Below are 26,495 nucleotides of genomic sequence, written 5' to 3' on the forward strand. Positions count from 1 at the left end.
ATCTGGGCTTAGTTCTCCAAGATGGCGGCGGGAACAACCTCCCTGTCCAGATCTGCCAAAAACTGTCTGCAAGTACCGAGAAGAACTGATGGAGGGCAAAGGTCACACCGAATATTGCACAAAAATAACAACCCTTCTGAAAACAACCAAGTGACAAAAATTTCCAAAGTGTCTGATACGTTTTTGGCAGAGAGCAGTGTGTCTTCGGCCATGACATACAGCCCTTATACAGAGTACAGTCTGATGTATAGGACTAGTTTAACCCCTTCCTGCTTAGTGCTCAGCGGTGCGACAGTCCGGTCCGCTCTCAGATCACAGGAGCCGTGCGTACGATGGCTTCCAGGTCTCAGGTGTATTACACAGCCAGGACCAGCCCCGGGAGATGGAAAATACTCCCACTCTGGAGGTTTCATCCCATCACTGGGATCCATTGTTATCACCTGGGGGGGTTAGTGGGCAAGACTGGCCCCATCCCCTTCAGCCCCTCTCAACCAATGAGATTGCAGGAGCTGAGCGGTTGCCATGGCAGCCAGGAGGCCGAGGCTGAGTCGGGACCAATTTTCTAACCTGTCATTATGAGAGACCTCCCACCCATTTAATAATCCGGCGGCCCCCTGTCATCCCCTCCAGCTCTCCTGTATACTTTACATAATGTGAAACCTAAAACTGAATCCCATAGTGAAGATGTGGCCTGACAAGAGCTGTACAGAGCGGTGATATTATATGGGGGTCACTGTCTGTACCGCGCGCGTCACTCATCCTAAAGTGTTTCCTCTACAGCCGAAATATTACACATATATATCCAAATATCACACATCTAATATCTCACATCTATCTTATATCATCATATATAGGAGAGAGACGAGATAGATAGTTGTCTATATCTCCTATCTATCTATCTATCTATCTATCTATCTATCTATCTATCTATCTATATCTATCTATCTATATCTATCTATCTCCTATCTATCTATCTCCTATCTATCTATCTATCTCCTATCTATCTATCTTATCTATCTATCTCCTATCTATCTATCATCTCCTATCTATCTATCTATCTATCTATCTATCTCCTATCTATCTATCTATCTATCTCCTATCTATCTATCTCCTATCTATCTATCTATCTCCTATCTATCTATCTTATCTATCTATCTATCTCCTATCTATCTATCATCTCCTATCTATCTATCTATCTATCTATCTATCTATCTATCTATCTATCTATCTATCTCCTATCTATCTATCTATCTATCATCTCCTATCTATCTATCTATCTATCTATCTATCTCCTATCTATCTATCTCCTATCTATCTCCTATCTCCTATCTCTCTCCTATCTATCTCCTATCTATCTATCTATCTATATCTATCTCCTATCTATCTATATCTATCTATCTATCTATATCTATCTATCTCCTATCTATCTATCTATCTATCTCCTATCTATCTATCTATCTATCTCCTATCTATCTATATCTATCTATCTATCTCCTATCTATCTATATCTATCTCCTATCTATCTATCTCCTATCTATCTATATCTATCTATCTATCTATCTATATCTATCTATCTATCTATCTATCTATCTATCTATCTATCTATCTCCTATCTATCTATCTATCTATCTATCTATCTATCTATCTATCTCCTATCTATCTATCTATATCTATCTATCTATATCTATCTCCTATCTATCTATCTATCTCCTATCTATCTATCTCCTATCTATCTATCTCCTATCTATCTATCTATATCTATCTATATCTATCTCCTATCTATCTATCTATCTCCTATCTATCTATCTATATCTATCTATCTATATCTATCTCCTATCTATCTATCTCCTATCTATCTATATCTATCTCCTATCTATCTATCTATCTATCTATCTATCTATCTATCTATCTATCTATCTATCTCCTATCTATCTATCTATCTCCTATCTATCTATCTATCTATCTATCTATCTATCTATCTATCTATCTATCTATCTATCTATCTATCTATCTATCTATCTCTCATCTATATCCGTCTGTCTCTCATCTATATCCGTCTGTCTCTCAGTCTGTCTCTCTCTCTCAGGCTCTCAGTCTGTCCGTCTGTCTCTACACATAAGCGCTATTCAGAGAGCGGGGCAGATGTCAGACATCACGTGACCGGTCCCTCATACAGACCGCTTTGTAGCACCGCTCTCAGACTCCGCCCCCACAAGGACACGTGACGGTGACGTCATGAAAGGTCCTTTCCCCCTTGCGCTCCCCGGTCAGTGAGTTCTGTCGCCGCCGCAGCTGTCGCTGTTCCAGTCATTGTGATGTGTCCTGTCCCCGGCGGCTCCTCCACCAGCCATAGCCCAGCAGGTAACACTATGTCTATAGTCTGAGCACAGACAGCGGTGTATATACTGGGGAGTATATAGTGTGCGGTATATATACAGGAGGGAGTCTCTACCGTTACTGGAGGACACTGCTGTCACTACAGGGGGCTGCCATGTACATTACACTGCCCACACTGTACATGGAGGACACCGCACACATCATCATATGGATGTGACTGTTACCGTGTAAGGACATGTTCACACAGGACTGAGGAGCCGCAACGGAAAATCACCAGAGCCAAATATAGAAATATATAATATAGTCTAGTCTGTGTATAATATAGTCTAGTATATATACAGTATAATATATTCTGGTGTATATATAGTATAGCCTGGTGTATATATATAGTATAGTCTGGTGTGTATATATAATATAATATAGTCTAGTATATATACAGTATAATATAGTCTGGTGTATATATAATATAATATAGTCTAGTATATATACAGTATAATATAGTCTGGTGTATATATAATATAATATAGTCTAGTATATATACAGTATAATATAGTCTGGTGTATATATAATATAGTCTAGTCTATATACTGTATAATATAGTCTGGTGTGTATATATATATATATAGTATATTCTGGTGTATATATAGTATAGCCTGGTATATATATAGTATAGCCTGGTGTGTGTGTGTGTGTGTGTATGTGTATATATATATATATATATATATATATATATATATATATATATAGTATAGCCTGGTGTGTATACAGTCCTATGAAAAACTTTGGGCACCCCTATTAATCTTAATCATTTTTAGTTCTAAATATTTTGGTGTTTGCAACAGCCATTTCAGTTTGATATATCTAATAACTGATGGACACAGTAATATTTCAGGATTGAAATGAGGTTTATTGTACTAACAGAAAATGTGCAATATGCATTAAACCAAAATTTGACCGGTGCAAAAGTATGGGCACCCTTATCATTTTATTGATTTTAATTCCCCTAACTACTTTTTACTGACTTACTGAAGCACAAAATTGGTTTTGTAACCTCAGTGAGCTTTGAACTTCATAGCCAGATGTATCCAATCATAAGAAAAGGTATTTAAGGTGACCAATTGCAAGTTGTTCTCCTATTTGAATCTCCTCTGAAGAGTGGCATCATGGGCTACTCAAAACAACTCTCAAATGATCTGAAAACAAAGATTGTTCAACATAGTTGTTCAGGGGAAGGATACAAAAAGTTGTCTCAGAGATTTAACCTGTCAGTTTCCACTGTGAGGAACATAGTAAGGAAATGGAAGACCACAGGGACAGTTCTTGTTAAGCCCAGAAGTGGCAGGCCAAGAAAAATATCAGAAAGGCAGAGAAGAAGAATGGTGAGAACAGTCAAGGACAATCCACAGACCACCTCCAAAGAGCTGCAGCATCATCTTGCTGCAGATGGTGTCACTGTGCATCGGTCAACTATACAGCGCACTTTGCACAAGGAGAAGCTGTATGGGAGAGTGATGAGAAAGAAGCCGTTTCTGCACGTACGCCACAAATAGAGTTGCCTGAGGTATGAAAAAGCACATTTGGACAAGGCAGCTTCATTTTGGAAACAAAAATTGAGTTGTTTGGTTATAAAAAAAGGCGTTATGCATGGCGTCTGTCAAGGAGCAAAGGTATACGTCTTCCTCCGGAGGATATCTTGAATCAACACGGACGCAAGAGGTCGGGAGACAACAGCAATTTATTGTAATCCACACAGTTAGTAGCCGGTGGCGGTCACATCAACCGTAATAACAATAAGTCCACAGAAGTCACAATCCAATGATAGCTTTGGCTCCTTGGTCCTGTAACTAAATCCTGGCTCTCTACAGAGCTGTGCACAGGCCGGCTAACTCATACTAACTGCAAGCTACAACTATATACTAAACTGTTACTTCCTATATCTGTGGGTGGGAAGGGCTGAGTCACAGATCCTTCCCCCCTCACCTATACCAAGGAGAGCAGACTCCCTGTCTACTATGGACAATGCACCATCCAACATCTTCTTGGAGACACTGATCAGATTATCTCCACCCATTGTCCTCACTAGTTAGAGGTATTTGCATACAATGTGCTAACACACTAGACCCTAATCAGCCAACTACACATTGATGTATATAACAGGTTAGAGAATACATTCCACATGAAATATATATTACACATTGCCTATAGTATAGACTCTAACCATCCCGTGACAACCCCTCCCCCTCTCAAAACATGTGCATGACACAATTGGCCTACACAGGTAAATTGGGGAATGCACATCAGTCTCTATAGCTCATATATCCTCCTGCCGGGATAACCCATCCGCGTTCTGGTGTTGGTTCCCTCGGCGGTACTGAATGGTAAAGTTGAAGGGCTGGCATCTGGCAGAAAATCCGGTGGATCCATGTTGGCGTCTCTCTGAGCTTGGCTTCGGGTCACTGCTCCCACAAAGTGGCACTGTAGATTTCCAACATCGTTGCCTAACAGAACATCGGCCGGCAGCCCGCTCATCACACCAATTGTGCATCGTTTTGGTCCATAACCATAGTCGAGTTCCACGGTAGCTTTAGGAATACGTCTTTGAGTACCTCCTGCCAACTTGATAGAAATGCCAGGGCCCTCCTCTAGGGCCTCGGGTCGCACAACTCGGGGGTCCGCTACCGTTAGGAAAGCTCCCGAGTCCCGGAATCCAACAACTGTTCGGCCATCCAGTAGGACCTCCTGCAAGTGCTTCCTCTGAAGGTTTGCGGGATGTGTGGCGGAAGGCTGAATCCCATAGACCCCTGGAGGTGGAACAGATGGGTCATTCATGGAGTCATCTGGAAATGGGGCCAAACTTTCTGTCCTAGGGGTGGTTCCCAGGTAGTGAATAGGCCGGGATGCCACGGTGGCCCGTGCCCCCATGTTAGCAGGGCAAGTAGCTTGCAAATGTCCAGGCCGCCCGCACCCAAAACATCTGCGCTCTAGCATTCTTCCAGTGGGTCGTTGTCTAGGGACAGGGTTGTTCATAGCTGGAGGCCGATGGGCAGGGGTAGAGGGGGAATTGTAATCCTGAGGCCGGACACGAAAGGTGGGTGGCTGGCTGAAGGGTGTCTGGCGGACTGTGGTAGTTTTCCGCTCCTCTGCAAACAACCTCTTCCACTGCGGCTTGATGGTCAGGCCCTCATCTGCAAGGGAAGCAGCTTGCTCCACTGTGGCTGGGTTCCGTTCCAGCACCCACTCACGGATCTCAGCGGGGCACTGGGAAAAGAACTGTTCCTTAAGTATAACTTGGAGGATCTTATCGACTGTGACAGCCTCCTCTCCTTCTAGCCAGCGCTTGCATGCTTGCTTCAACTTGTGGGCGAACATGTGGAAGGAGCTTCCCCCATTGTAAGACAAAGAGCGGAACTGAACTCGGTAGGTCTCTGGAGTGACTGCATAATACTTCTGCACCGCTCTTTTAATGGCCTCATAGTCCCGCTGATCACTAGGGTCCATGGCTCTGAGAGCTTCCGCAGCCCCATCTCGTAGGTGCCCCACCAGATACCGGACCCAATCCTTCTCTGGGACTTCCATCAGGTGGCACTGGTGTTCGAAGTCCTGAAAATATCCATCAACATCCCCAGCCGCTTCATCAAAGGTCTTGAAGTGTTTATGGGAGACATATGGTGGTTCTCTCACTGTTGGGCTGGGGGTCGACGTTTGATTATAATTCCGCGTAGTTATCTCAGCCATTCGCATTTCATGCGCCATTCTTTCCTTTTCATGCGCCATTCTCTGTTCCTCCTTCTCCGTTTCCTGAGCCCTCTGTAACGCTCTACTCCTTTGCTCTGCAGTTGCTCCTAGCCCCAGCACTGCCAATTCCTCCTCATACAAAACAACCCATCTGCTCTTTTGGGTCTGTACCTGCCACTCCCGTATCTCTACTGTCTCCTGGGGGCAGCCCTCCTCATGGTCGCTTTGCAGGGTCATCTCCTCCAGTGCCTCGATCAGTTGATCTTTCGTTCTTCCCTGGTAACTCAGGTTTAGTTCCCGGGCCCTTACTTGTAGACTTGCCATAGTCCAGTTCCTGTATTCTGAGGTTGTGGCTCCATTAATCGCTGAGCTGCTGTAGTCCATCTCGCTGTCCGCTGTTGATCCCACCGCTGCCACCAGTTGTCAAGGAGCAAAGGTATACGTCTTCCTCCGGAGGATATCTTGAATCAACACGGACGCAAGAGGTCGGGAGACAACAGCAATTTATTGTAATCCACACAGTTAGTAGCCGGTGGCGGTCACATCAACCGTAATAACAATAAGTCCACAGAAGTCACAATCCAATGATAGCTTTGGCTCCTTGGTCCTGTAACTAAATCCTGGCTCTCTACAGAGCTGTGCACAGGCCGGCTAACTCATACTAACTGCAAGCTACAACTATATACTAAGACTGTTACACCTATATCTGTGGGTGGGAAGGGCTGAGTCACAGATCCTTCCCTCCTCACCTATACCAAGGAGAGCAGACTCCCTGTCTACTATGGACAATGCACCATCCAACATCTTCTTGGAGACACTGATCAGATTATCTCCACCCATTGTCCTCACTGGTCCTCACTAGTTAGAGGTATTTGCATACAATGTGCTAACACACTAGACCCTAATCAGCCAACTACACATTGATGTATATAACAGGTTAGAGAATACATTCCACATGAAATATATATTACACATTGCCTATAGTATAGACTCTAACCATCCCGTGACAGCGTCCAAAAAGAAACAGCATTCCAAGAAAAACACTTGCTACCCACTGTAAAATTTGGTGGAGGTTCCATCATGCTTTGGGGCTGTGTGGCCAATGCCGGCATCGGGAATCTTGGTAAAGTTGAGGGTCGCATGGATTCCACTCAGTATCAGCAGATTCTTGAGAATAATGTTCAAGAATCAGTGACGAAGTTGAAGTTACGCCGGGGATGGATATTTCAGCAAGACAATGATCCAAAACACCGCTCCAAATCCTTAGGCATTCATGCAGAGGAACAATTACAATGTTCTGGAATGGCCATCCCAGTCCCCAGACCTGAATATCATTGAACATCTGTGGGATGATTTGAAGCGGGCTGTCCATGCTCGGCGACCATCTAACTTAACTGAACTTGAATTGTTTGTCCAAAATACCTTTATCCAGGATCCAGGAACTGATTAAAAGCTACAGGAAGCGACTAGAGGCTGTTATCTTTGCAAAAGGAGGATCTACTAAATATTAATGTCACTTTTCTGTTGAGGTGCCCATACTTTTGCACCGGTCAAATTTTGGTTTAATGCATATTGCACATTTTCTGTTAGTACAATAAACCTCATTTCAATCCTGAAATATTACTGTGTCCATCAGTTATTAGATATATCAAACTGAAATGGCTGTTATAAACACCAAAATATTTAGAACTAAAAATGATTAAGATTAATAGGGGTGCCCAAACTTTTTCATAGGACTGTATATAGTATAGCCTGGTGTGTATATATAGTATAGCCTGGTGTGTGTATATATATAGTATAGCCTGGTGTGTATATATAGTATAGCCTGGTGTGTATATATAGTATAGCCTGGTGTGTGTGTATATATAGTATAGCCTGGTGTGTGTGTATGTGTATATATATATATATATATATATATATATATAATATAGTCTGGTATATATTATATACAAAAAGAGAAAAAATGGGGGTCCTCACCAAGGCATGTTCCAGAACATCTATATGGCTTGAAAAAGCTCTGCTTGTGCGAAACGGCTGTTGCCTTTTTTTCTTTGCCTTGGTGTAACGTCGTTCTCTCCCTGTGTTTTTAAAGGGGCTCTCTCAGCAAAATCCTGCTGCTAGAGCCCACACATGCGTGATTATTCTTTAAAAAGGCTATTCAGGCACCGTGTTATATTAAACTACCCCCCCTTCCCCCCCCCCCACCCCTGTTTCAAAATAATAACCTAAAAAAGAATGTTATCTACTTACGGATCGTGCACGCTGGGCGGGCATTCAGGGTCTGCCGTCTTCTTCATCCACGCCTCCTCTTCCTCCGATGTTCTCCGGTCCCGTCCTCCTCCGGTGCTCGCGAACTGACACTGATAAAAAAATAATGGGCTAGGCGCCTGCGCAGTCGCCGTAGTAGAAGCCGCATGCTACTGCGCAGGCGCCCAGCCCATTTTTTTATATCAGTGTCCGCTCGCAAGCGCTGGAGGAGGACGGGACCGGAGGAAGAAGAGGCGTGGATGAAGAAGACGGCGCACCCTTAATGCCCGCCCAGCATGCACGATGCATAACTAGATCACATTCTGTTTTAGGGTTTTATTTTAAAACGGGGGAGGGGGGTAGTTTAATATAACATTTACGGTGCCTGAATAGCCTTTAGAAAGAATAATCACGCATATGTGGGGCTCTAGCAGCAGGATTTTGCTGATAGAGCCCCTTTAAAGAATGTGGAATAAAGAAACTCTTATGAAAAAGTGCCTCGGTGAGGGCCTCCATTTTTTCTCTTGTTGTATATATTTTGTCTTACAAGTGTATTTTGGGTGCGAGCACCTCCTAGAGACGCTACAGACAGGTATAGCCTGTGTTTTCTTCCACAACACAAACCTAGTTCTGAATAAGTGATGTTATATTGCGGCATTTTAGAAAAATCTTTATATTAAGGCTTTACTGCAGTACCCCCGCTATTACTTCTTCACTGTAACAATATATATAATATAGTCTTCTGGTATATTGTATATATATAATATAGCCTGGTGTGTGTATATATATATGTATATATTATATAGCAACAGATAACCACCAAACTGAGGGACATGGAGAAAGTCATCAAAGACTTCCAGAACCCTCTGGACTCGCCAATCACCATAAAAGATATACAGGAAAGAATTGCCCTGCTGAAAGGCAAAAAGGCCAGTGGCCCTGACGGCATCCTACCAGAGATGATCAAATACAGCCCTCCAGCAATACACGCGGCACTAGCAAAGCTATTCACCCTCATGCTCAATGCTGGACACTTCCCCGAAGACTGGAACAAAGGGCTCATAACCCCCATCTACAAGAATGGGGACCAATATGACCCCAACAACTACAGAGGGATCTGCGTCAGCAGCACGCTGGGGAAACTGTTCAACAGCATCATCAATAACAGAATCCTCACCTTCCTCACACAACACGGGGTCCTCAGCAAGAGCCAAGCAGGGTTCACGCCAAACAACCGCACCACAGACCATATCTACACCCTGCACAGCCTCATCAAGACGCACGTCCACAACATCAGAAGAGGCAAGATATTCGCCTGCTTCGTAGACTTTAAGAAGGCGTTTGATTCAGTATGGCACCCAGGCCTACTCCTGAGACTCCTAGAGAGTGGAATAGGAGGAAGAACATACGACGTCATCAAGAGCTCCTACACCGGAAACCAGTGCAGTGTGAAGGTGAATGGGAAAAGGACCGCATACTTCCAACAGGCCCGAGGGGTCAGACAAGGCTGTAGCCTGAGCCCAACGCTCTTCAACATCTATATCAATGAACTGGCTACAGCCCTGGAGGCCTCACCAACCCCAGGCCTCACCCTGAACGACCGGGAGGTGAAGTTCCTGCTATATGCCGACGACCTCCTACTCCTGGCCCCCACTGAGAAAGGTCTGCTGCGTAGACCTAGACAAAAATCTGCAAAAAATGTGCCCTGTGTAGTCCTGGGTTATGATATGGTGTGAATGCAGGATCAATTATGTAGTCGTATAGCGGCATTATATATATGTGATCTGTGGGGTCTGACACCCGGGCCCCACACAGATCAGCTATTCTAGCAACCTCAGGGTGTTGCAAACTGCTAGTGGATGGGGCACATGAGCAGTACCATTGCTATTGAACTAATAGAAGCAATGCCCTTAAACCAGTGCTATACAGTGGGCAGGGCTACACCATCACTCCTTGTATAGTATCAGTGCTGCTCACGCTCCCTGTCCACCAGCCCAGCTGGTAAGTGTGATGTCCTGGTGTCAGACCCCGACAGATCACATACTGTGGTTAGGACATCAACATGAAAAATCCATTTGGGGTTGAAAAACCCCTTTAATACTTAGACCAGGGGTATATTCACATGGTGCATTCTGCATAAAGAAGCTTAATCTCTATATATTCCAGATTGCACATTGTGACAGATCACTTAGATCCAGCGCCCTGCACATCTCAGATAGCGCCGTATATGCTGCACAAATGTATCTTGCAGTTAGTGAGTGTATATTCATATATGATGTCATTGCTCCTTTTATTTTTTCCTCCCCAGATCTCCATATTATAAGACCCGGCCCATTCACAACAAGAAAGACGCCCCTGTAATGTTGGAGGACGCGATGACTGAGGAGATCTTGGAGCTCACCCTGGAGATCATCTTCCTGTTGACCGGAGAGGTGAGGACCTGCCGATATTATGTCACACAACGTTGTGTATCTGGTGATGAGAGCGATATTTATCCATCTCTCCATACACAGGACTGCTCCGTCGTGAAGAAATCTGGTGAGTGCGTAGCCCCCAAATCCCCTTCACAAGAGACAGAAGGAGAGAACGACGACCAAAGCCCCAGTGTAGATCCTCCTCCTTCTCCTCCTTCCTCGCTGACACATCCTAGAGACAATGAGCAGAAGATCGTAGAGGTCATCAATAAGATCCTTCAGATGCTGACCAGAGAGGTGAGCGCTGCTGGGAATGCTGGGACTTAATACAGTCACGTGTCTGGGTGATGACCGTATCATTGTGTTGTCAGGTCCCGATAAGGTGTCAGGACGTCACTGTCCATTTCTCCTTGGAGGAGTGGGAGTATTTAGAAGAACACAAGGATCAGTATAAGAAGGTCATGATGGAGGACGAGCCGCCCCTCACACCACAGGGTAAGAGGAGTTAACTGTAATGGAGGTCACCTCCAGGCATCTATAATCACACATGAGTAATGTATACCACCGCCATATCTGTGTGTCTTACAGATGGATCCAGTAGGAGTGACATACCTGACCAGCCCCCCACACCACAAGGTAAGAGGAGACTCTCTGTAACTGTAAGATGGGCTATTGATTCACCAATAATTATATACAGCGCTGTGCAAAAGTAAAGATGCTGCAAAGGAAGAATGGTTTCTGAAGGGTTAATTGTGATTTTTGTGAATGAGGGAAAGAGAAATGTAAATCCCATCAGTATTCGGTGTGATCTTCTCGGTACCTACAGAGTTTTTGGTAGATCTGGGCAGGGAGGTTGTTCCCGCCGCCATCTTGGAGAACTAAGCCCAGATCTTCTGTGGATGTTGCTTGGTCCAATCCATCTCTTCGTGTCATCGCAGACCGACTGGATGATTGGGGGGGGCCATATCATCTCTTCCAGGACTCCTCCTCCAAAGGGTAAAGGTCACACCAAATATTGATGGGATTTACATTTCTATTTTCTTCAGTTTGTTAATGAACAAAGATATTAACCCTTCTATTCCTCAAAGCATTCTTACTTAGCAGCATCTTCCCCACACCTGCCTAATACTTCTGTGCAGCCCCGTATAACCCTTGTGCACCACCACTGTATCTGTGTGTGTCTTACAGATGGATGCAGTAGAAGTAACACACCAGACACTTGTTCCAGTCCTCTCCATGATTTTCCTGAGGACAATCCTGAGGACAATTCGTTTGAGGTATCTGATCAGTATAATAAACCTTAATGGGGGGTTTCCAATCTGGTCAAATTTCGTTCCTGACTTGCACATCGGTGAGGCTCAGGCCCGGACTGATCAAATGAACAGTGGAATTTTCTCCCTCGTTCTGAATGGAGTGGTGGTAGGACCTACTCATTGCAATGGGAGTGCACTGCCATGGACCTCCAGCACTGCCATGGACCTCCAGCACTTCCATGGACCTCCAGCACTGCCATGAACCTCCAGCACTTCCATGGACCTCCAGCACTGCCATGGACCTCCAGCACTGCCATGGACCTCCAGCACTGCCATGGACCTCCAGCACTGCCATGGACCTCCAGCACTTCCATGGACCTCCAGCACTGCCATGGACCTCCAGCACTTCCATGGACCTCCAGCACTTCCATGGACCTCCAGCACTGCCATGGACCTCCAGCACTGCCATGGACCTCCAGCACTGCCATGGACCTGCCTGACCACCATTTTTTTTAGAACAAGAGACAACTTGTTCTCTGATCGGGCCCCTCACCGATCTGCAAGTTATCCCCGATCCTGGTAATGGGGAATGTCTTGCTCAGATGGGTAAACCCCCTTAAAGAGACATGGCCACATTAAACTGTATTTCATCGAGTGCCTTTATGTTTTAGATCGATGAACAGATTATCGTGAAAGTGGAAGAGCCTGAAGGAGACGAGGAGTATTATAAGAGTGATCTCCCTAGTAACACACCAGAAAGCTGCTCCAGCCCTGTCCATGAATTCCCCTTGGAAAACCCGGAGGAAAATGAGGTAGATATGAGGAAACGGATAGAAGAATGGAAAAACAACTTAGAGACTTCACTACATGAAAGTTATACTTAAAGGGTTCTGCAAGAGCTGAAGATAATTGATACGGATGACCTATCCTGTGCATAGGTCATCAGTATCAGATCAATCGGGTCTGACAGCAGACTAGACGCTATATACAGTGTATAGATCTCCGTACACTGTAATGGTGGCGCCTGGAAGTGCAGCCCCACTCCCATTCACTAGTCGTATACCCAGTAGATGGCTTCTGGTGGCTGAAACACCCAGGTGTCGCATCCCGACCGATCTGATCCTGTGTTTAGGTTATCAGTATCTATTATCTTCGGGTCCTGAACAAGCCTTTTAATCTAGTGCGATTATGTTTCAGATTGATGATCAGATTATTGTCAAAGTCGAGGAGACGGAGGGAGACGAGGAGTATTATAGCAATGTTCTTCAATGTAAGGAGGAGGAAATGTCTGCTGAAATCGGTACAGGTGAGTACTAACCACCCAGTATGGATGGGACTGATTGGGTCTGATTTAATATTTTTGTTAATTTTTTACATGGCCGACTTTGGGCTCTGAAATTTGGTCTGTTTATTGGCCATATATACCAGCTGGAACCTAGCTCACCTGCACTGAACTGACCTGTGTTCGAGCCAATAAATTCTAACAATACATAGACCGAATTCCCTGCCCCGAAACCAACTTTGAAAATGTTCTTAGAAAAACCAAAAAAAATGATTAATTTTTTATTCCCCACAGATGACCTATTGAACCTCGAGGACAATCCTCTCCCGTCATCATCTGATATAGAATACTACACCATACGGAATATTTTTGGTGAAAACTTTAGTACCTCAAAACTACCTTTGGCCATTCACAGCAGAGATCTTGCCTCCGACCCGGCCGCTCTCGAAGGTCCTTCATCTGATCAGCCGCAAACTGTTAAACAGCTTTCCTGCCTTGACGGTAGAAATCACATAAACGAGGGGCGATTTTCGTGCTCGGATTGCGGAAAATCTTTCATGAATAAAGGAAACCTTCTACAACATCGGAAAATCCACATAGGACAGCGGCCGTATTCGTGTCAGGAGTGCGGGGAACATTTCAGCTGGAAATCTGATCTTTGCGAACATCTAAAAACGCACAATGACGATAAGCCGTTCGTGTGTTCAGTATGTGGGAAATGTTTTAACCAGAAGTCCGGTCTTGTTAGACATCTGAGAATCCATTCGGGAGAGAAGCCGTTTACGTGTGCGGTCTGCGGGAAGTGCTTCAGAATTAAACAACACCTTGTAGAACATGAGAGAATTCACACGGGAGAGAAACCCTTCTCGTGTACAGAATGCGGGAAGTGCTTCAGAATAAGGAACAATCTTTATGTCCATAAGAGGGTTCACACGGGCGAGCGGCCATATTCATGTTCCGAATGTGAGAAAACCTTTACCCAAAGATCGGAGCTAACGGCGCATAAAAGAATTCACACGGGCGAAAAGCCATATTCATGTTCGGAGTGTGGGAAATTTTTTACCCGTAAACGAAGTCTTGTTGAACACCAGAGAATTCACACGGGGGAGAGGCCGTATTCCTGTACAGAATGTGGGAGACGTTTCAACCAGAAACAGGCGCTTGTGGTACATCGGAGAATTCACACAAAGGAGAAGCCATACGCGTGTTCAGAATGCGGAAAACGATTTAACCAAAAACAAGCCCTTGTCGTACATCAGAGAAACCACACCGGAGAGAAGCCATACGGGTGTGCTGAATGTGGAAAACGGTTTATCCAACTGCAAACGCTTATCGTACATCAGAGGAATCACACGGGGGAAAAACCGTTTGCGTGCTTGGAGTGCGGGAAATGTTTCGCCATTAAGACCAATCTTGAGGAACATCAGAAGGTGCACACGGATGAAAAGCCGTTTTTATGTTTGCTGTGTGGGAAATGCTTCCACCGTAAAACCGATCTTATGAGACACCAGAGGATCCACTCGGGAGAGAAGCCATTTTCCTGTTCGTTATGCGGGAAGAGCTTTAGAAATAAACAACATCTCGTGGAACATGAGAGAATTCACACGGGGGAGAAGCCATTCTCATGTACAGACTGCGGGAAATGCTTTAGAATAAGAAACAATCTTTATGTCCATAGGAGAATTCACACGGGGGAGCGGCCATTTTCCTGTCCGGAATGTCAGAAATGTTTCACCCAGAGATCTGATCTCATTGCACATAAGCGAAGCCACACGGGGGAGAAACCATATGCGTGTCCAGACTGTGGGAAGTGTTTTACCCGGAAAAGAAGCCTTGTCGAGCACCATCGAATCCACACAGGGGAGAAGCCTTATTTATGTACAGACTGCGGAAAACGCTTTAACCAGAAACAAGCTTTGGTCGTGCATCGGAGAATTCACACAAAAGAGAGGCCGTACTCGTGTTCGGACTGTGGAAAACGCTTTAACCAAAAGGCAGCTCTTATTGTCCATCAGAGGAATCACACCGGGGAGAAGCCATATTCGTGCGCCGATTGCGGGAAACAGTTTATGCAGCTGCAAACGCTTATCGTACATCAGAGAAGTCACACTGGCGAGAGGCCGTATTCGTGCGCGGTGTGTGGGAAAGGTTTTATCCAGAAACAATCTCTTGTCGCACACCAGAGGACTCACGAGCGGAAACCGTAGTCATATTGTAGACTGAGGGACGTGGCAGGACTGTGGAGGCCAAAACACTGACTCCAGCTCCGATTTTTGTCACAATCCAACCTTGACTCCTTCATAAACGGCTGGCGGCCATGGTCTGTGCTTATTCACAAGTGAAACTGAGATCTGTGAAAAACTAGAACGGCTCGGACCATTTTCACTGATCTGATTCACCCATTGAATCGTCACAAGATGTAGTGCAAAAGCCACAATATGACGCTCCTGAGCACAATGCAAAATCTGTTCCAGGCCCCCCCCCACTATAATGTAGTTGTAAGAGACACCTTATATGTCCTATGGGCTCCTTGGCCCAGGTGACACTGCAACCTCCGCACCCCCCTCAAGTGATGCCCCTGATGGGGTGTTATCTATAACGCAAACATCTAAGGTTCACAAGTCATTAGCATGCAATTTAGTCCTCCATTGCCTTTTTAGCACATGCTCAATGGATGGTAGGAAGCGGTATAACCTGTCTACCGAAATAAAGCAGTCACCCTAAAACTCATTTACACTTGAACTAGTTTATGTGCAAAAGGCCTCACAAGCTTCCACTATGTGTAATGGATGTATAGTCATGTCCTCATGATCATTTTCCAGATACATCCCTCTACAGTCCAAAGTAAAGTTGGTCTTATTGTATTCCACTATCTGAACCTCTTTGGGTCAAGGACTATGTTGATTTGGATGCTTCAGAAAACTTAAATTGACACTTCCCAATTGAACAAGTATATTGAATGAGCCTAACAGGTATCCTTAGGTCCCGTAGGCGTGCGTGAATATGGCCAGAAAATTTGATTTGTATATCGGCTAGATTTTCCAGCTTGGACTCTGTCAGGGGATTCTTACACCATAGGGATCCATAATACTAGGAGTCCTTGCCTCCTCTGCTCTATTGATCATACGATATACAGTACAATGCTAGGATTCCCAATCTCGAGACCATATTCAGTCCGGGAAATGTGGGCAATATAGGTAGTCACCTTGGGTACCATAGGCCACATTCACATGGTCAGTATTTGCAAGCTAAAACCAGGACTTGGTCCAACACGGAAGAAGTTCCATTATAATTTTTCTTTCTGTCTGTTCCATTCTTGGTTTTGGCTGTGGAATCTACCCTGGTTGTGTGATAGTGGCCTTATAAAACCCAGGGTGATCACAAACCAAATACAAAATATACATACAGACCTTAGCCTCCCACAAAAACGTTTGGCCCACCCCTTGGTCTTCTGTATGGTTTTTCTGTCCTTAGAGACAGGAGTCCTTCTTGGAACCAAGATTCAAAGTCTTGAACTCTTGACCAACTCGAGCCTTGGCTCCACCAAGACGCAGCTGCTTTTGTACAATCCTTAAGCCCCCGCTATGGTATTCCTTCCCACTGGCTGGTCTATGGCCCTCCACTTGTTTGTTCGGGCAGGCGAACTGGTCCCCATGGTACTCGGTAGATGGGGATGTGACTGATGAACCTTATCTTGTGCTGCTTTGTATATTCTGCCCCCATTCCCCTTCACTCTTGGGACCTCCAACAATTAATTACAGCGCCACCTTCTATAATATAGATAGTAAAATACAGAAGCAATGTCCAAGTCCAAGAAAGCCCCAAAACTTGCCGTGCACAATAAGGTGCTTATGGGAAGCCTCCAAAGTGTCCCCCAACTTCAGAAGTTGTGGGACAGAAGGATCGATATGTACATATCTTATATTTTCTGTTTTGGTCCTAAACTTTTTACTAGATTCTTAAAATAGTAAGGGAGTGAGAACAAAGATGGTGGAAGCTGTTGGCATGTGGAATCATTTCTGGCCTAGAAATGGAGAAAGTTGTGTGACTATAGCCTCAGCGTGGAAGGCCCTCCATTTCCCCTGCAGGAAAAATTTCCATATAGCACAAGTAGGTTTGATACTAGTGACTGTAAATAGAATCCCAAAACCTCCATTCCTTCTACGGCATCAAGATCTTCATCCATCCGATTCTCCAAAGGAACACCTAAGACAGGAGTAACCTAGAGCATGAAACAGCCTGAACCCAACATTGCATAAAACAGCCGTGCCCTTTAGTCCAAGGAGTTGAAATTACTTTCATTTGGGCGGTGAACTCTTGTTGATCCTTCAAGACGTTCTGGCCTGGTTCCGATCGCATGTCCTGGATTTGCTTCACCTTCTCTCCTGCTCTCCCTTTGCCATGAGGGCTAGCTTTGCTATAGTCGCCTGTGAGGGTGCGGAACGATCCAGAGGTTGGAACCAGGCCAGAACCCCCGGGACCGTCATCAAGAATTCGCTGGTAATGTAATGACTTATGGTAATTTTAACTCTCGGACAATCCCTTTAATATGTTACGTTGAATCTACTTACATGGTGATAAAACAAGGTCATCTGTAAAAACCACCTTAGGCCAAGTAGTTTCACCCAGTGGAGGACAGGAGGAGCGATTTCCAATAATCACCCTACCCAAGTGGAATAGTCAAGATTTTTGTCTTGGATTCCGGGAAGACTTTCTTGGACACTGACCTCTTTGCCATCGCCTGCTGCATTCTGCTTCATTTTGGGATCCTTTTTTGGTTTTGCATATTGGTTTGTGTGTTTTATTGATCCCAAAAGGGCAGGACCATAGGTAGTGGTACAAACTGGCATCCGGGGACCGGCATGTTTCTGTCATTTTTGGATATCGTGTCAGAAAGAGGTTCTTGTTTCCAAGCATTTTCTTTAGTTTAGTTTTTGAGGAGTGGTACGATGTCGTGAAGACAGCCTGTGTGCGCTGGTGCTGTGTTATGTGTGAAAAGGGTGTAATGCGGTTTATTGTGCCCCATGTTATCTATAGATTCAGAATGTTTATCAGGGAGGTCGGGACTCTTAAAGGGGTCATCCAGAGACAATGTTTCCTGTCCTATCAGAGGAAAAGTTATGTACCACTAGAGCCTTCCATGTGCTGAATTCGGCACGTCCTTTACTGTGATGACACTTGGATGTTGAGCCCTTCTTCCGACAAGATGGGGATTATCGGGGGGGGGGGGGTCTGTTTTGGCTGAAGCTTAGGTTTTCAGGTTGGTTTCGACTCAGGATCACATGATCAGACCATCCATGTTGCCTCCTCTGCCACGCTCACAGGTGTTACCTGTACTATTGGGGTCTGGAAGACTAGATCCTTGTAATAGTAAACCCTGGTAATGCCTGAAGCTGGTTCTGATAACGTGACCCTGAGTCGGAATCAACTGGAAGGATGAGGTTTAGTCAAGAGGGTACCCCCGAGTTCCTATGCGAGTCTCAGTGTGATTTACGTAGGAATTTATTAAGTGTCTTGAGGTCATGTAGGGAGGCGGTGGATCCGATATCTAAAAATGAAACAAGTTGTTAAACTTGGGGGAGCATTTCTGTAATATCATGGAATTTGCAGAGTTTCCATTCTTGATTGATAATTGCAAGAACATATAGTGTGGATAGAGGAAAAAGGGAAAGGAACGTTAGAGTACATGTTATTTGCCTCCTTTAAGGGCAGGCCATGAGAATGTCAGGTCTGTAATGTGGACATGGAGATGGGAAGAATTTGGTCGATTTTCGTCATTAAAAAAAACAACAAGAAACAAGCTGGCGCTATTACTCTAGACCAAACTGACCCACCACTGTACGCCTAGTTGAGGGCCAAAGGAGGAAGAGCACCCTGCGCTAGGTGTCAGACAGTGGCTCACATTTACTTGTTTTTGACACGAGTTCTGTTGTATTTTGTGCCATATATGGCACATTTTTAATTCCAAATGTCAAATCTAGTTAAATTTTTTAATAGGCTTATACGGAAAGGGATGTGGCTTAGGATGCAACAACGTCTACCCGAATGGTGCCCAAAATTCTGATGTAAAGTAAGGCCACTAGTAGGTAGTATACACTTAGACTAGGCCGTGTAAATATCCACCAGGTGTATCATCCAGCAGAAGCACATTATCAGACTGTCGTCTTAGGAGAACTTTACTTACCAAAAAAAAGAAAACGGACCCTGAAGGCTTCAAACATCTAAATTTGATGAAATCGTAGAGAGTGTATCCGCTTGCAAAGCCATAACCCCTATAGTGTTCTTTATTTCAGGGGTCGGTCCGAATTTTTATTTTTGCTTTCATTTCCTTGTAGTTTTTGCTCCTAAGATGTTATTTTAGCAAAGCAATAGTATTACATTAATAAATTTACATTTCTTCAAAACGATGTCTGTTTCCTAAATAAATATCGCCTCCCACATTGTGTAACGCCTCGGACGTTTATCTATTTCGCTGATCTTTGTGATAATTTTCCGTAGAAAAACTGCAAGAACATCACGAATAAAAAAAAAACCTAAAAGGAATAAGCAATTTGACAAAGTGTAAAAGATGAGACAAGTGGCATCGTATCAACACTGAACTGCAACACAGTGACGGAAAAACTGAGAATCTGCAAATCAAGGAAGTAGTCGGAATCGGTAACAACTGAAGTGATGCATTTCCAGGCACGTAGAGGTGGCCATCTACTTTAATGAGGTTGCAATCAAGTTACGCGCTAATTTGGCCCAGCTATAGAGAGATTTCGACTTGGCAGTCTCCAAAGACGACTATGGGGGTGGTCTCCCTGGCGGCAGATTTTTTTTTTAACCGAAACCTCCTTGCATCACGTTAAGCTAGAAAAGATGGCATCTTCCAATTAGAGGGAGATCAGAGCAGATTACTTGACACTCCTCCATTACTCTCCTCAGAGGGAGAGCGGTCAAAATTCGGTCCGACAATATGACGACTGTAATGTACCGAAAGTAGGGAGGCATCAGATTGCTATCGCTCTTCAGGAAGGCTGGTTGGATTTTTCCTGGGCAGAGAATATCTGACTCCTCTATCCGCTGTTGCCATCAAGGGCTCCCTGAACATAGTAGCAGATCAGTTGAGTCGGGGTCTTACTGTATCAGGAGAATGGTCTCTCAATCTAGAGATCTGCCACCAGGTCACCGTGGTGTGGGGTCTTCCAGAAGTAGACCTGATGGCGACCACGCTCAACACCTAGGTAGAGATGGTCTATCCCTTGGCAGTAAATACCCTGTCCATTCCTTGGAAGTTCAGACTGGCATACATCTTCCCTGCACCTTCCATCATACTCTAGGCCAGGGATAGGGAACCTTCGGCTCTCCAGCTGCTGTGAAACTACAACTCCCATCATGCTCCATTCACTTTCATGGAAGTTCCAAGAACAGCAAAGCAAGTATGCATGCTGGGAGTTGTAGTTTTGCAACAGCCGGAGAGCCGTACGTTCGCTGCCCTAGGATATTGATGTAAGTCAGACAGGACCAAGCCTCTGTGATAGCCATTCTGGACAAAGAGAGCTTGGTTTACCCAAATCATACTAATGAGTGAAGGGATCTTTTGGAGGCTCGCCCCTCTCCAGAACCTGGTTTCTCAGGGATCTCAGAAATGCCAGGATCTGAGGAGATGCTGCACGTGGCCGTCAGCCATTTTCCTGTGGCCTCTTCCGTTTGGCCACAGGAAAATGACCGGCGGACATGTGCAGTTGGCGCTTTGGAATGAGGAGAAGCGCGCGAGAAGAAGGCAGAAGCCATCGCTGGAGAGTTTTCAAGCAGCACAGGGGACGCCCCCAGTGCTGTGAGGCAGCCGACAACAGGATGGCGTCAGCTAGAAAAAGCCATAGGCCTAAAAAATTATAAGTGCTTCATGTGTATGGGGCTTTGCAAATGGATCTAACATTAACCCCTTCCTGCCAGTGGCATTTTTTTATTTTCGTTTTTGACTCCCCTCCTTCCAAACCCAATAGCTTTTTTATTTCTCTGCTCCCAGAGCCATATGAGGTCTTAATGTTTGCAGGACAAATTTTTCTTCCTGATGCCGCCATTAATTATTCTGTGCAATGTCCTGGGGGGCCAGAGAAACATTCAGAATGGGGGGGGGGGGGGAATTTGAAGAAAAAGTACATTTGTGCGACTTTCTTACGGGATTAGTTTTTACGGCGTTCACTTTGCAGCCACAATGACCTGTCACCTGTATTCTGTGTTTCGGTACAATTCCAGGGATACCTAATTTCTATGGTTTTATTTATATTTTAACCCCTTAATAAAAATCCAAAATTGTGCCAAAATTTTTTTTTCTAAAAGTCGCCATATTCTGACAGCCGTAACTTTTTTTATTCGTCTGTGTACGGGGATACATAGGGCGTCTTTTTTTTTGCGGGGCCGGGTGTACTTTTCAGTTCTACCATTTTGGGAAATTGCTTTTGCTTTGATCATTTGTTATTCAAATTTTAATCAGAGGCAAAACAGTGAAAAAACGGCAGTTCGGCACTTTTGACTTTTTTTCCCCGCTACGGCATTTACCGAACAGGAAAAATATTTTTATAGATTTGTAGAGCGGGCGATTTCGGACACAGGGAGACCTAATGTGTAGGGGTGTCACTGTATTTCAGTACTTTTATATGTGTTCTAGGGAAAGGGGGTGATTTGAATTTTTATTATTTTTTATATATTTTTTTACTTTAAAAATAAATATATATTTATGCATTTATTAGACTAGATCCCCTAGGGCAGGGGTAGGGAACCTTTGGCTCTCCAGCTGTTGCAAAACTACAACTCCCAGCATGCATACTTTCTCTGCTGTTTTTGGAACTCCCATGGAAGTCAATGGAGCATGTTGGGAGTTGTAGTTTCATAGCAGCTGGAGAGCTGAAGCTTCCTTACCCCTGTCCTAGGGGGGTCTTGAACCCCAGGGGGTTTGATAACTGATGCAATGCATTACAATGCTTATGCATTGCAAAAACCTGGCTCTTTTATTGCAGGCTACATGGAGTAGCCTGGTGGTTTGTGGTATAACAGTCCGTGGAGTCTCATCTTCCTCTTGGTGACCGCTATATGGGGCGTGGGGTGGGTGGTTTGGGGTATAACAGTCCGTGGAGTCTCATCTTCCTCTTGGTGACCGCTATATGGGGGGTGGGTGGTTTGGGGTATAACAGTCCGTGGAGTCTCATCTTCCTCTTGGTGACCGCTATATGGGGGGTGGGTGGTTTGGGGTATAACAGTCCGTGGAGTCTCATCTTCCTCTTGGTGACCGCTATATGGGGGGTGGGTGGTTTGGGGTATAACAGTCCGTGGAGTCTCATCTTCCTGACTGAACGCCAATCCGAATAGGGACGGCGTTCCTGACTGTACAGCGTCCCTTTGGTAATTTTAACCCCTTCCTTTATGCTATCTATGTTAGCCATCTTCAGCCTGTTCTGGAGCATTCCACTTGAAAGAGAGATGTGGGGGATTTGGGTTTATTTCTCCTTGCACTAGAGGGTGTGTTTTTGTTTATTTTATGTTCGGTTCCCCCTGCTGCTAATTGGCTGATTTATGGTACAGCCTGATGTATAAGAGACTATGTTTAATTTTACCTGGCCTCTTTGACTCCCTGCAGAGCTTTTGGACCGAGTGTCTTCCTCCAGTTTTTTCTCTGCCTGTGGCTGTGGTGTCCTGAGGGATGTCGGACGAGAGCCTGGTCAATATTCTGCAAACCAGGATGAATACCGAGGGTCCTGGGTGGTTGCAGGGCTTGGTAGCCCAGCTCACGCCTGATCCGACGCCTGCGGTTCCTGGTGAGTGTTCCCGGCCTGAGCGTCGCTCTGGCCGGGTCTCCCGCCCCCCTGCTAGACTTAGTCCCAGCCCTTCTCCCCTTACCTGCAGTAATAGACGAGCCGGGGCCTCCAGGGTTCGGCCGGCACTGTCTGTTGCTAGGGAGGCGCGCGGCTCCCAGTCTGGGAGCGCGCGCGCGGCCGCGGCTGGTGACGTACACGTCACTTCCGATTCGCGGTCTTTTGTAGGCCTTCCGGTCATCGCGGGCTCCCCTTTGTTATTCGATTCGTCGGCGTCCCCGGGCAGTGTGCGCGGCGCGATGGGTGGCCACCATAGTTCCTCTTCGGGGGTAGAAGATCCTGCGGCTGGCGTGCCTGGGGTTAACCCGGCCTCTGTAGTGCCCGGCCAGCTGCCTGTAGTTCAGGCTGCAGGGGGAAGGGGGGAGTCTTCTGGGCTAGTGCCCGCGGGCAGCATGGCTCCTGCTCCTCAGATAGCTTCCGGTGCTGCTATGTCTATGGGAATTAATGTGACTCATCTGGCGCAGGGAATTTCCGCTACTGCGGATGCTGTGCATTCTAGTGCCCCTAGTATAGGTGTGGGTCCCCCTCTTATTTCGACTCTTGTTGCTCATCCTTCCCTAGGTGGCGTTTCATTGCCGGTTGCCAGCCAAGGTGCTATTGAGAGGTCTCGTGGAGTGCGCCGTTCCAGGTCATCCTCGGGGACCTCTTCCCAGGGCTCGCACGGGCGTAGGAGCCGCAGAGTCGCTGGGTGTCATAGACACTGCTCTCGCCACAGCTCGCGTGCATCACGACACAGTCGCAGCTCGAGGAGACCACGGCCTTCCCGCTGGCGTTCACCGTCATCAAGTGAGGACTCTTGCAGCTCTGGTGGCTACAGTAGATTGTCTCGCAGTCGTGATCATAGGCTGGAGCCTCGTTCCTCGGCTGTCCAGCCGTTTCGTGGGGAGAGTCGTTCTCGCACGGTTACTGAAGTGCCCACGGCGGTTGCTCCGCCTCCTGCGCCTGCTCCTTCGCCGCAGACTTCTGGTGAGTTTAATTTTGCTGGGGCTTGGGGGGCGGGTTCGGATGTTGCTGCTGTTGCTCCGGCCCTTAAGGCCCTACTTGCAGCAGCCCCTGCTGCTGCGGTCGCTCATCCACCTCCTCCCCCTCCCCCTCTAGCAGCTTTACACAAGGATGCCTTTTACTGTGGTGTTAGCCCGCTAGGGGCTCACCTAGATATGGAAATTAAGCAAAAAATTTGGGATAATCAATTCGTTGATATTTGGTCGCTAATCTCTACCGATCAACATACTATTGACCGTGAGAGGCGACCTTTTTCTGATCGTCCTGTAGAGCGCAATCCAAAGGTGGCGCGCACTATGAACAACTGGATGCAGGCGTTTTTTGTCCTCGGTTGTGTCATGGGTGAGCGTCACCCGGAGCGGTGCTCCGAGTTATTTTTATACATGGACACGATTTATAGTACGTTTAAGTCCCATGGAGGGAGCGCATGGTGGAAATATGACGAAGATTTCCGTCGCCGCCTTGCTCTCCAGCCATCACTGGGTTGGGGTGTGAAGGCCACTGACATTTGGCTTCGCCTTATGACTTCTCAAAAACAGCCCTTTCAGTCTGGGGCCGCCGGACCCTCCTCTCCCCACGGCTCGGCGGCCGTTCGCAAGCCGGGAGCCTGCTGGCTTTTTAATGAAGGCCACTGCCGGTTCTTCGGCTTGTGCAAATACAAGCACGAATGCTCGCACTGCGGAGGAGCCCATTCTGCCTTGTGATGCACTCGTCCGGTCAAGCCCGGATCAAAATCTCCAGGTGCCTCTGAAGGGAAAGACTCCAGTGAGCGTCCCCGCGATGCAGCCATGGTTAGAAATGTACCCCAACAGGGAGGCTTCCGCGGTCCTGAGTAATGGTTTCGTTTTTGGTTTTTTCATTCCTTTTATCCCTTCTGATCAGCCATATTTCTCTAGGAGTCTCAAATCTGCCCGTGATTTGCCGTCGGTTCTCAGAGACAAAATTTGTAAAGAGGTTAGCTTGGGTAGTATTGTTGGTCCGTTCTCCTCTCCTCCTTTTCACAATCTAAGAGTTTCCCCCCTAGGTATCGTCCCCAAGAAGGAGAGTGGTAAATTCCGTCTTATCCATCATCTGTCCCATCCGAAAGGGTTTTCGGTCAACGACGGCATTTCCAGGTCTTTGGCATCGGTCTCTTACGTGTCCTTTGACCGGGCGGTGTCGTTGCTCCGGGTGGCGGGTCCGGGTGCCCTTATGGCGAAATCAGATATCGAGTCGGCCTTCCGTCTCCTCCCTGTCCACCCGGAATGCTACCATCTCTTGGGTTGCTCTATGGACGGTCAATTTTATTTCGATTCCTGCCTTCCCATGGGGTGTTCCATATCTTGCCACTTTTTCGAGCTTTTCAGCTCTTTTCTCGAGTGGGTGGTGAGATATGAAACCAAGTCCAGATCCATTATACATTATCTGGACGATTTTCTTTTTGTTGTTCCTGCTTCCGATTCCCGCTGTCAGTTTCTCCTTGATTCTTTTAGGTCCCTGATGTCCCATTTCGGGGTTCCTTTGTCCCCAGAGAAGACGGTTGGCCCTACCACTGTTCTTTCTTTTCTAGGTATTGAGTTGGATTCCATTTCGATGGTTTTCCGTCTTCCTGGGGACAAACTGGAACGCTTAACTGATTTGCTTCGTGGTTTCCTTGCGGTTTCCAAGGTCACTTTGAAGCAAATGCAGTCCCTGCTAGGCTTATTGGTCTTTACCTGTAGAATCATGCCTATGGGTAGAGTTTTCTCCCGCAGATTATCCCTTTCTACTAGGGGAATTTCTTCCCCTTATCACAGAATTCGTTTGACGCGGTCATTGAAATCCGATTTATCTGTCTGGATGAGCTTCCTGGAGAAATACAATGGTCGGACCTGTATGCAATCTCTGGAAGTGTCCAATCAGGACATATCCTTGTATACAGACGCCGCAGGTTCCCTGGGCTTCGGCGCTATTCTAGGCCGGGAGTGGTGCGCCTCGTCTTGGCCGCCGGAGTGGGCGACAACCGGTTTGTGTAAGAACCTTACCTTATTAGAGCTGTTCCCGATTGTAGTTTCTGTCATTCTGTGGGGTCCGCTTCTTCGCGATAGGCGAGTTACCTTCTGGTGTGATAACGAAAGCGTAGTACATGCCATTAACAACCTTACTTCTTCTTCTCTCCCAGTTCTGTCTCTTCTTCGGCACATGGTCCTAAGATGCCTGGAGATGAACATCTGGTTTAGGGCTCGTCATGTCCCGGGCTGCAAGAACAACGTTGCTGACGCTTTATCTCTCTTTAATTGGCAGGTATTTCGGGAGCTGTTGCCGGAGGCATCGGAGGAGGGTTTGGAGTGCCCCCCTTACCTATGGGATATCCCGACCAGAGAATGATGTCCTTGGTCCAGAACTCAGTAGC

The 26,495-nt window shown here is 46.1% G+C and overlaps 1 protein-coding gene across 1 annotated transcript in view; it reads left to right on the plus strand.

Moving 5' to 3' along the window:
* LOC142185526 (uncharacterized) overlaps positions 1–19,701 on the plus strand; it is a 54,044-nt gene extending 34,343 nt beyond the window's left edge. The window contains exons 14-22 of the mRNA XM_075260954.1: positions 278–343; positions 10,628–10,751; positions 10,833–11,030; positions 11,105–11,228; positions 11,322–11,369; positions 11,922–12,010; positions 12,658–12,798; positions 13,184–13,292; positions 13,563–19,701. Of these exons, the coding sequence (XP_075117055.1) occupies positions 278–343; positions 10,628–10,751; positions 10,833–11,030; positions 11,105–11,228; positions 11,322–11,369; positions 11,922–12,010; positions 12,658–12,798; positions 13,184–13,292; positions 13,563–15,475 (2,812 nt within the window). The 3' untranslated portion in view covers positions 15,476–19,701. The remainder of the gene's footprint in view (positions 1–277; positions 344–10,627; positions 10,752–10,832; positions 11,031–11,104; positions 11,229–11,321; positions 11,370–11,921; positions 12,011–12,657; positions 12,799–13,183; positions 13,293–13,562) is intronic.
* Positions 19,702–26,495: the final 6,794 nt, after the last annotated feature.

This window comes from Leptodactylus fuscus, chromosome 11 (genome assembly GCF_031893055.1).
Source record: "Leptodactylus fuscus isolate aLepFus1 chromosome 11, aLepFus1.hap2, whole genome shotgun sequence".
NCBI classification, from domain to species: domain Eukaryota; kingdom Metazoa; phylum Chordata; class Amphibia; order Anura; family Leptodactylidae; genus Leptodactylus; species Leptodactylus fuscus.